The 12,015-nt window shown below is 34.0% G+C and overlaps 1 protein-coding gene across 4 annotated transcripts in view; it reads left to right on the top strand.

Annotated features, from left to right (window-relative positions):
- TMEM38B (transmembrane protein 38B) overlaps positions 1–11,154 on the top strand; it is a 43,055-nt gene extending 31,901 nt beyond the window's left edge. For all 4 annotated transcript variants that reach the window (XM_081152537.1, XM_081152539.1, XM_081152538.1 and 1 more), the window contains one exon: positions 9,256–11,154. In XM_081152537.1, coding sequence (XP_081008663.1) covers positions 9,256–9,471 — 216 coding nt within the window. In that variant the 3' untranslated portion in view covers positions 9,472–11,154. The remainder of the gene's footprint in view (positions 1–9,255) is intronic.
- The last annotated feature ends 861 nt before the right edge of the window (positions 11,155–12,015 follow it).

Genomic DNA, 12,015 nt, shown 5'->3' with positions numbered 1-12,015 from the left:
TATTAAAACATTTCATCACTCCAGAAAGAAACTGCATGCCCATAAGCAGTCACTTCACATTTTCCTTTAATTCCCCCAGCTGTAGGCAACCACCAATCTACTTCTGTTTATAACTTTGCCTATTCTGATATTGTATGTAAGTGGGATCATACAATATGCAGTCTTGTCACTGATTTCTTTCACTTAGCGTAATGTTTTTGAGGTTCATGTGTGTTGTAGTATGTATCAGGACATTATTCCCTTTTATTGCCAAATGATATTCCATTGTATGGATATACTACATTTTATTTATCTATCAGTTGGTGGATATTTGGGTTCTTTTACTTTTTGGGTGATATAAAAATGAGCTATGAACATTCATGTTCAAGTTTTTGTGTGGATATATGTTACATTTCTCTTGGGTAGATCATATAGGAATGGAATTACTAGATCATATAGTAATTCTACATTTAATCTTTTGAGGAACTTTGAGGAATTAACCAAAGTGGCTTTATCATTTTATATTTCTACCAGCAATATATGAGACTTCTAATTTCACCACATCTTTACCAATGCTTGTCTTTTTCATTAGAGCCATTTTAATGGGTGTGATGTGGCATTTCATTGTTATTTACATTTCCCTGATGACTGATGATGTTTAGCATCTTTACATGTGCTTACTGGCCATTTATATATCATCTTTGGGGCAGTGTCTGTTCAGATCTTTTGCTCACTTAAAAAGTTGGATTGTCTTATTATTTATTCAGTTGTAACAGTTATCTATATATTCAAGATACCAGTCCTTTGTGAGATACATATATATAGCCGATATTTTTCTCCCAGTTTATGGCTTTCTTTTTCTAATTTCCTTAACATTGTCGCTAGAAGAGCTGAAGTTTTTAATTTTGATGAAGTTCAGTTTATCATTTTTCTTTTATGGTCCTGCTTTTTGTGTTCTATCTAAAAAATTCTACCATATCTCAAGGTTGTAAAGATTTTTCACCCATATTTTTTTCTTATAGTTTTATTGTTTGTTTTTTGTTAAGTCTCACCCAAGGATATTTTTTCCATTGCTTTTCAGAGAGTGGGGGGGAGGAGATAGAGAGAGAGAGAGAAACATCAGTGTGAGAGAGACACATCGACTGGTTGCCTTCTGCATGTGCCCTGACCTGGAGCAGGGAGTGAACTGCAACCCAGGTATGTGCCCTTGACCAGGAATCAAACCTGTAACCCATTGGTTTGCTGGCAGACATATCTAACCACCGAGCCACACTGGCCAGGGCTTGTTTTTGTTTTTACATTTAGGCTTATGATCCATTTCTTTTAAAAAATATTTTTTATTAAATTTATTGAGGTGATATTGGTTAGTAGGATCATATAGGTCTCAAGTGTATGTTTCTATGATACATGGTCTGTATGTTGTATATGTGCCATTTCAAATTAAATTGTATAATTGGCAGGAGGTAAGGGTCAGGTTTATTTTTTTCATATGAATATAAACTTGTTTTAGCACTTTGTTGAAAAAGACTATCCTTTCTCTCATTGAATTATCTTGGCACCTTTGTTGAATGTCAGTTGGCCTTAGACATGTGAGTCTCTTTCTGGACTGTGTTCTGTTCTATTGATTTATATGTCTATCCTTAGCCAATACTAAACTTTCTTAATAACTGTAACTATAGTTAAGTTTTGAAATCAAGTAACATAAGCACTCCAACTTTGCACTTTTTCAGGATTTCTTTGTATATTCTAGGTCTTTTACATTTTCATATAAATATTATAAGGGTGTCACTTGGAGTCAAATTCTATTTACTATAGGTAATATGCTTTTTCTTTTAACAGTTTGCTAAATAAGGAGATAGTTTTTTTATTTTATTTGTAAAAGAATAAGGGTTCATTCCATTTGTCACCATTATATTTGTATCACCTTGCTGAATCAAAGCCTCGTAAGAGGCTGAATTCACAGAAGTCTGTCCTTGAACCTCCTAAGTCTATTTCAGCAATACTGATGCTGGCAATACTTCTCAGCTGAGTGATGACTCTACTGGGAGTAGAGCTTCTATTAAAACACTGGACTTGAAAAACACTTACTAGAGCTCATGTTCCCAGGAAATACTTTAGATCCTGACACACTTCTCTTTTGGATTTTGTTTTAAAAAATGCTGGTTTTTTTCTGACAGTGGGCCATTGTTTTTATCGGAATTCTTTTATTTTTTATTGGCAGTCCATGTAGTCAGTAATTTTGCTAGTACACCTTACTGTAACTATTTATTCCAAAGAATAGTTTAATATAAGGAAGTTCTTCTTAGATCTTATCCAATAATGGCATACACTTGGAGGATAACATTATATTTAGATTTTTTTTTTTGCTATATTCTCCCCAGGTGACCACATTCATATTTGTGCCTTTACCTTTTACTTGTATGGTAATGCTTGCCAAATCTATATCCTGTACTTAAATGTTTCTGGGCTAACCTCCATTACTGCAGTTCTCTTCACTGTTTTGTAATTACTGATTTACTTGCTTGTCTCTGACTAGTCTATAAGGTCCTCGAGGGCAGGGACTACATTCAACATCTTTCTGGCAGCCAGGTGTAATGCACAAGCAGATTATTTAAATTCTGTTGATGGTTGGTTTTAGACTTTGTTAGTGCTATTGTATTTTAAATTTGCCTTCTAGAATGTGACTCTTTTGGTGTCTCAATTTAAGCTTGAAGTGTATTTCTGGGCGGTTCCACCTTGCCTAGCCTTGAACTTCAACCTGGCTGCTGAAGTGTGTGCTCAGCTCTTTACCATCCCAGCTGTTGCTGTCTGCTAGGTTTTGAAATCACTGTCTCTGTACACAGTTAAGGGTTGGTAAACTCCTCTAAAACAGATCATGCATGGATTTTTGGGCTTGCTTCCATGTGATTCCCTCCTTTTGAGCTGCATTTCCCTCAAGTCTAGATGCTGTGGCCTTCTCAGACTCCAACCTTAGTCTCCTTAGCCTATTTGGGACTTCTACCTTTTATTCCCCTATGCTGTGAATGGACACATACCCTTAAAGAAAAAACTAAGGGTGAATGTGAAGTTCATCTTGTTCAGCTTCCTTTCTCTTAGGGATCATACCCCATCAGGATCTTCCTGTATTGGTTGTTCTCCAGTGCCTTTAAATGGTCTTAGATATTTCTGTCTTTTGTATTGATTTTGGTAAAAGACTGGACTCTGATATAAGCTGTTTAGTAATGCTGCCCTGATGTCCATGTACATGCATTTAAAAATGCTATTTGGTTTATTTTTATTGAGGTCAAATTCACATAATGAAATCAACTATTTCAAAGCATACAATTCAGTGGCATTTAATACATTCAGTGTTGCATGCCCATGCATTTTTAATTTATATAATGAGAGTAGTACATTATAGCTCTTGTTCTTTGTCTCATTTTCACTTAACAATATGTTTTAAGAATTTTTCCATGTATTTTTATTTATTTTAATAATTGCACAGTATGCATTTCACTTATTCATTCTTCTTATCATGGACACCTACTTTGTCTCCAGCTCTCCATTACCTATACTATATTGCAGTTAATAAGAATTTGTTCTTGATTCCATTGTCCTCAAGCAAGTAGCTTATGTGGGGCCTCTTGTTGAAATTTGAGTTAAAAAAAATTCCAGTTTGATTCATTATCTGAGATCTGCTGGAGGAACCGACCCTTGGAAATACATGGGCTTTTTGGAACCATTCTAGTCCTTAAAGTTCTTCCCTCAGACCTATTTTGACACCAACCTAATTTCTTTAGCAAATCTAAACATCTCTGAAGACAGTGTATTCTGCCAGATAAAGGATTGTTAGCACTCTCCATTCCATCTCTCAATGTCTTGGTTGCTTGTATTATTACTAGGATCAGCCTTACAAGAAATGTTAAAAGGGCTCCTTTAAGCAGAAAAGAATGGGTGCTAAATAGTAACCAGAAAACATGAACGTTTATATCTCACTGATAAAAGTGAATATATGGTAAAGGTAGTAGATTAATCACTTATGAAAGTAGTATGAAGGTTAAAAGACAAAAGCAGGAAAAATAACTATAACTACAGTGATTAGGGGATACACAAGATAAAAGATGTAAAATGTGGCATCAGAAACATAAGTGTATGTGGGGGGGCAGAGTAAAAATGTACAGCTTTAGAATGTGTTCAAACTTAAATTTTTTTCAATTTAAAATAGACTGTTAGAAATGTAAGTTGTTAGATGTAAGGCTCATGGTAACCACAAAGCAAAAATGAATAATAGATATACAAAAGATAATGTGAAAGGAATATTAGCATACCGTAAAGAAAGTCAACAAACCAGAAAGGAAGAGAGCAAGAGAGGAAGAAAGGAAAAGAGAGGAACTGCAAAATGGCCAGAAAACAATTAACAAAATGACAATAAGCACATGCCTATCATTAATTACTTTAAATGTAAATGGACTAAATTATCCAATCAAAAGACATAGAGTGGCTGAATAGATTAAAAAAATGAGACCCACCTATATATTACCTACTAGAGACTCACTTCAGATGTAAGGACACATACAGACTGAAAGTAAAGGGATGGGAAAAGATATTCCATGGAAATGGAAACCAAAAGAAAGTTGGGGTAGACAAAATAGACTTTAAAACAAAGACTGATGAGAGACAAAGAAAGGCACTACATAATGATAAAGGGGTCAGTCAACAAGAGGATATGACATTTGCAAATGTTTATGCACCCAACTTAGGAGCACCTAAATATATAAAGCAAATATTAACAGACCTAAGGGAGAAATGTACAGCATTACAATAATAGTAGGGAATTTTAATGCCTCACATCAATGGATGATAGATCATCTAGACAGAAAATCAAAAGGAAACATTGACCTCAAATGAATAGATCATATGTTAGGTCACAAAACAACTCTTGATAAATTTAAGAATACTGAATCATAACAAGTGTCTTTTCCAACCACACTGGTATGAAACTAGAGATCATTACAAGAAGAAAACTGAAAAATTCATAAATATGTGGAGATTAAACAGTATGCTACTAAATAAGCAATGGGTCAAAGAAACCAAAATAGAAATCAAAAAATATTTTGAGACAATCAAACATGGAAATACAACATAACAAAACTTACGGGGTATACAGCAAAAGCAGTTTTAAGAGGAAAGTTCATAGTGATAAATGCATATGTCAGGAAACAAAAAAATCTCAAGCAATTTAACTTTACCACTCAAGGAGACAGAAAAAGAACAACAAATAAAGCTCAAAGTTAATAGAAGGAAGGAAACAACAAAGATCAGAGCAGAAATAAATGAAATAGACCAGTGATTTTCAACTTTTTTATTTCATGGCTCACATAAACTAATTACTAAAATTCTGTGGCACACCAAAAAATATATTTTTTGTCAATCTGACAAAAATAGTATAATTTTGATTCATTCACACTAGACAGCTATTGTTGTGTTGGCTGTTGTCATTTTTTTTTTAATCCTCACTCGAGGATATTTTTTCCATTGCTTTTCAGAGAGAGTGGAAGGGACAGAGAAAGAGAGTGAAACATTGATGTGAGAGAACACATTGATGGTTGCCTCCTGCACTTGCCCCGACCGGGGCCAGTAATTGAGCCTGCAACTGAGGTACATGCCCTTGGCCAGAATTGAATCCAGACCATTCAGCCTGCAGGTTGACACTCTAACCTCTGAGCCAAACTGGCTAGGGCTGTTGTCATTTTTTTATTTGACAATCTTAAGGGAAAAGACGTTAGTGCCCCTGACTAAAATAGTCAGCTATTTCGTGTTTTAAAAATTGTTGTGGCACACCAGTGTACCTCTTGTGGCACACTGGTTAAAAATCATTGAAACAGACTAAAAGACAGTAGAAAAGATAAATGAAACTAAGATCTGATTCTTTGAAAGATAAAATTAATAAACCTTTAGTCGACTCACCAAGAAAAAAAGAGAGAGGACTCAAATAAGTAAAACCAGAAATGAAAGAGACATTACAATGGATACCATAGAAATACATAGGATTATAAGAGACTACTATGAATACTTATACACCAACAAATTTGACAACCTAGAAGAAGTGAACACATTTATAGAAACATACAACCTTCCAAGATTGAATGATGAAGAAATAGAAAATCTGAACAGACTAATTACTAGTAAGGTGATTTTTGAATCAGGAATCAAAAACCTCCCAACAAACAAAAGTCCAGGACCAGGTGGCTTACCTGGTGAATTCTACCAAATATTCAAAGGAGAATTAATACCAATTCTCCTGAAAAAATCTTCCAAAATATATGAGGAGGGAATACTTCCAAACTCATTTTATGAATTTATGACATCAAAACAGACAAGGTCACCTCTAGAAAATAATTATGAGGCCAGCATTACCCTGATACTGAAGCAAGGTCACCTCTAGAAAATAATTATAGGCCAGTATCCCCGATGAACACAAATGCAGAAATTCTCAACAGAATATTAGCAAACTGAATTCAATAATACATTAAAAGGAATATAGAACATTATAAAGTGGGATTTATGGCAAGGGATGTAAGGATGGTTCAGGAGCAGCAAATCAATCACTTTGATACACCACATTAATAAAGTAAAAGAGAAAAAAAAAATCATATTATCTCAATAGATGGAGAAAAAGCATTTGACAAAATTCAGCATTCATTTATGATAGAAACTCTCAACACAACAAAGTTGGTAGGGAAATGTACCTCAACATAATTAAGGCTATATATGACATGCCCACAGCTAACATCATAATCAGAGGTAAAAAGCTGAAAGCAGTAAGATCAGGAACAACACAAGGATGCCCACTCTTTCCACTTTTATTCAGCATAGTATTGGAAGTACTAGCAAGAGCAATTAAGCAAGAAAAAGAAATAAAAGGCACCCATATTGGAAAGGAAGAAGTAAAATTGCCTCTATTTGCAGATGACATGATACTATATATAGAAAACCCCCAAGACTTCATAAAAAAAAATGTTAGAACTATTAAACCAATTCAGTAAAGTTGCAGGATGCAAAATCAATATACAAAAATCTGATGCATTTCTATACATGGATCACTATGGAAAGAGAAATTAAGAAAATAATACCATTTATGTAAAAAGAATAGAAACACCTAGGAATAATTTTAACCAAGGAAGTGAAAAACCTGTATACGGAAAACATTAATGAAAAAAATTGAAGACAGAAATAAATGGAAAAATATTCCATCTTCATGGATAAGAATTGATATCGGTAGACTGTCCATACTACCGAAAGCAATCTACAGATTCAATGCAATCCCTAACAAAATTCCAATGACATTTTTACGAAATAGAATAAAAAAACCAAAAATTTTTATGGAACCACAAAAGACTCCAAATAGCCAAGCAATCTTGAGAAAGAAAAACATAACTGGAGGCAAGACACTCCCTGACTTCAAACTATGTTACAAAGGAGTAGTAATCAAAACAGTATGGTATTGGCATAAAAACAGAACAGTGGAACAGAATTGACAGTCGAGAAATAAACCCACACACATATGGTCAATTAATTTATACCAAAGGAGCCAAAAATATATAATGGGAAAAGGACAGTCTTTTTAATAAATAGTGTTGGGAAAACTGACAGCCACATACAAAAAAATGAAACTGGATCCCTATCTCACACCATACACAAAAATCAACTCAAAATGGATTAAAAACTTGAGTGAAGATCAGAAACCATAAAACTTCTAGAGGATAACATAGGCAGTAAGCTTCTTGATGGTGACTTTTTTTAATCTGACACCAAAAAGCAAAGGCAGCAAAAGCAAAAATAAACACATGGGACTATATCAAACTAAAACTTCTACACAGCAAAGGAAGCAATCAACAAAATGAAAAGACAGTTTACTCAATGGGAGAAAATATTTGCATATCATATATTTGATATGGGGTTAATATCCAAAAAATATAAAGAATTCATACAATCCAGCAAAACAACCAAATGACCCAATTTTTAAAATCTGAACAGAGCCCTGCCAGGCATGGCTCAGTGGTTGAGCATCGACCTAGGATCCAGGAGATCAGGGTTTGATTCCCGGTCAGGGCACATGCCCGGGTTGCGGGCTGCAGCCGATCAATGACTCTCTCATCATTGATGTTTCTATCTCTCTCTCTTCCTCTCCTTTCCTCTCTCTGAAATCAATAAAGATATATTTAAAAATAGAATAAAATCTGAACAGATTTTTTTTTTTTTTACAAAGAAGACAAGTGGCCTACAGGTACATGAAAAGATGCTCAACATCACTAGTTATCAGAGAACTGCAAATCAACCACAATGAGATATCACCTCACACCTGTTAGAATTGCTATTATAAAAAAGACAAGAAATAACAAGTTTTTGTGAGGATATGGAGAAAGGGAACCCTGTTCACTGTTGGTGGGAATATAAATTGATGTAGCTACTATGGATAACAGTGTGGAGGTCCCTCAGAAAATTAAAAATAGAACTATATGATTTACATTCTACTTCTGGGTATTTATCTGAAGAAAACGTAAGTGCTAAGTCAAAAAGATATGCCAACCCCATATTCATTGCAGCGTTATTTACAATAGCCAAGATATGACAACAACCCATCAAACGATGAATGAGTAAAGACTAAATGGTGTATATGTATACAATGAAATATTATTCAGCCATAAAAAGGAATGAAATCTTGCCATTTGTGACAACATGCATGGACCTTGAGGACATTATGCTAAGTGAAATAAGTCAGACAGAGAAAGACAAATTCAGTATGATCTCACTTATATATAGACTCTAAAACTTCAAAAACAGACAAGCAAAACAAATTCAAAGAAGAGAGATTGGTGTTGCCAGAGGCAGGGTGTGGTGATGGGCCAAACAGGTGAAGGGGGTCAAAAGGTACTCCAGTTATAAATTAAGTAAGTCATTGGGTAAGGTGACTATAGTTCATGATACTATGTTGCACATTTGAAAGTTTCTAAGAGAGTAGATCTTAAAAATTCTCATCACAAGAAAAAAAAATTTTTTTGTAACTATGTATGATGATGGATATTAGCTAGACTAATTGTGGTCATTCCACAGTATATATACATATATGGAATCATATGTTGTACACCTGGAACTAAATCGTGTTATATGTCAATTATACCTCAATAAAAAAAGAACACATTTTGAATTTTTTCTCCATTTTTTATTTCTTTTCCCTTTAGTTTTGAGAAAATAAACATTTGTGTTTAAATTCAAAATTGAACTTTTTCCCCCCAGATAATCATGATGACTACAGAGATTCCTACTGTGCCTTTTGCTCCTTTTGAGGATACAGTTAGTCGGATATTGTTTGGCTGGCAGCAGCATTTCTCACCATGTGAAAAAAAAAGTGAAGCGAAATCATCTGTCAAAGGTACTAGATCATCGACCTCAAAATCTACAGCTGCTACTTCAGATAAAGTTAAAAAGAAAGACACTAAGAAGACTGAGTAAATTTACTTGATGACTTTTAGAAGGCAAAAAAATTTCTTATCTACCTGTCAGATTGTGATAAATATTTCTGTTGTAAATAATGTGAAATAAAGATTATACATAAGGAATGGAGGTGACAAAAAGAAAGAACTTTCTATTTCAGGGAGACTATCTCTTTCTGGATTGTAATTCTCAAGTGTTATGAGTGTATCATGTGAAACTGTTTTTCTAAGTTATATAAAAAATTGTGATTTTATAGTTTTATATTGATAAAAGCAGGCTAGATTTTTTAATGGTAGAGAAAGTAAACTTTTTATCACTGCAAAATTATAAAAATTAAACCTTTTTGTTTTATTTAGATATTTTTAAATCTTTTTGAGATTTAGTTCAGCAAAATTAAACTTTTATTTCACATTACCATTATAATTCCTAGATATGGAAAACAAAATTAAAATTCCTGTTTAATTTTGAACACTGGGAAGAGTAAACTTGACCTAAATCACTTTATATTACAAATGAAATAAATTTCTAGTTTGTATTTCAGATATAAACATTGTATATTTTGTCCACATTAAATGGAAATACTTGAAATTTTATTAGTTTTTTCTATTAGCTTTTTTCATTGAGAACAAAGTATTAGCATGAGTCTTAAAGTCTGTTTCATGCCCTTGTTTGTACTGTTTCTTCTCAAAAGAAAATCAGGGTTATAATTTTTAATAAATTACTAATCCTGTGTTTTGCTTTATAAGTTTCATTTGAGGAGCTTATATATTTTTTCCTCTCCTTAAAACACATTTGTTTTTAACTGTGAGAGAGATTATTATTCTCAGCATTTCACATGTTCTTCTTTTTGATCTTAGTTGGTTTGAATACTTTGATGGGTAGTATCATCTTAATGATTTAACAAAAAGTATTTCAATTTAAAAATTTTCCCATTATGTCTTCTAATGGGAACTTTTCAGTTTTCTAGTTGAAATGTCTCTGACTAGTTTGCATATGTTTATGTTATATTTTAATCTATGTGTCAATATTATTCATTTTATTTTAAATTAAAAATAATTAACCCTTATGTGAAAATGTTTAGCTCTAATGAGAATTGTCCTTGGGCCTTTGGCAGTAACCAACGAGCCAAGAAGAAACAGAAGCTAAAATCTCATACAGTAGTCCATTTGAGTGAAGAATGACGACATTAAACCTGGTTCCTTTTAGATTTTCTTGCTTTATTTTATAAAGTCCAGTTATAACTTTAAAGCTCTGTGATTGACATTTTTTCAGTCTACACTGTGAACCTGCCTACCTGCAAAGAATTACTGTGTATCCAGAATTTTTGGATGGTTAAGGAGTACTCAAATCATATTCAGATTAAAAGTTTTTTGTTTTAAAACATTTTAAACAAATACCAACACCAGCAGGGATAATACTTTTACTTGCTAAAAAAAATTTGGGGTGGGTGGGATGGGACCTTTGATAGCTTTTGGATACTAAGGAGTTTATTTTTAATATTGTGACAGAAGGCATTAAGTATTTAAGAGTTGTTTGTTATATTTGATACCCTTGTAAAGAGTTAAGAACTTTTCAAAATTAACATGTTACTACTTGTGGACTTAGTCTTGAAGTTTGAGTTTGACTATAGTAGTTGAAATGGCAGGAATCTTGTTTTATACTTGTGTTAAAGACAAATTTATTAAAATAAGTTATTTAGCACCAATGGACTATTCCTTATTTTTATAGTTTAAAAAAATACTTTTCTTGCCCAGCTGGCGTGGCCCAGTGGTTGAGCATCAACTTGTGATCCAGGAGATCGTAGTTCGATTCTCGGTCAAGGCACATGCCAGGGTTCTGGGCTCGATCCCCAGTGGGGGCGTGCAAGAGGCAGCCCATCAATGACTCTCTCATCATTGATGCTTCTCTCTCGCTCCCTCACCCTTCCTCTCTCTGAAGTCAATAAATACATGTTTAAAAATATTTTTTTCTCTCTTGAGTTAGACATTCAGAACTCATCTGGCATTTTGACAGGTAGGGTATATACTAAATGATTACTGTCCAAATGGGACATTGATACAAATTTTAAAAATCTATACAAGCTTCTTAAAACCTTCAGTTCAAGGTTCTTAGGAGAAAGCTATACTAGAGAACATTGGTTAGGCCTGAAACTCCACCCTGAATCTGCCCGTGCTGCCTAGAGACTTCACAAGATTTGCAAAGCAGATTGTTAGACTCCTTACCACCCAACATGCAGCACGAATGAGGCCTGTTGACCAGCTTAGCACAGCCAGTTAGTTATTGGTAGCCCTGAGGAAGTCAAGACCGGGTAGGTCCCCTTACATAACAGACAAGCTGACAAGAACATGGGCTGGCTTAACTCAGTGATTTCACTCTAATCAAATGTGGCCAAATTAATACAAATTCTGACTTACTAGATTAGTCACTCTTCCTTGTTGAAGGTGAAAGCTGGAGAGGAGCCAGATATGTGGAATGGGTGCATTTCAGTGGGAATTCCGGCTTCCCTATAGGCAGAGACCAAAAAGTAAGGAATGAGAGAAGGGAGACATTTCCTTTTCATTG

The sequence above is a fragment of the Miniopterus schreibersii genome, assembly GCF_964146895.1.
Source record: "Miniopterus schreibersii genome assembly, chromosome: 11".
NCBI classification, from domain to species: domain Eukaryota; kingdom Metazoa; phylum Chordata; class Mammalia; order Chiroptera; family Miniopteridae; genus Miniopterus; species Miniopterus schreibersii.
Note: the sequence above shows the minus strand (reverse complement) of the source record. Positions and strands in the feature narration are given on the sequence as shown.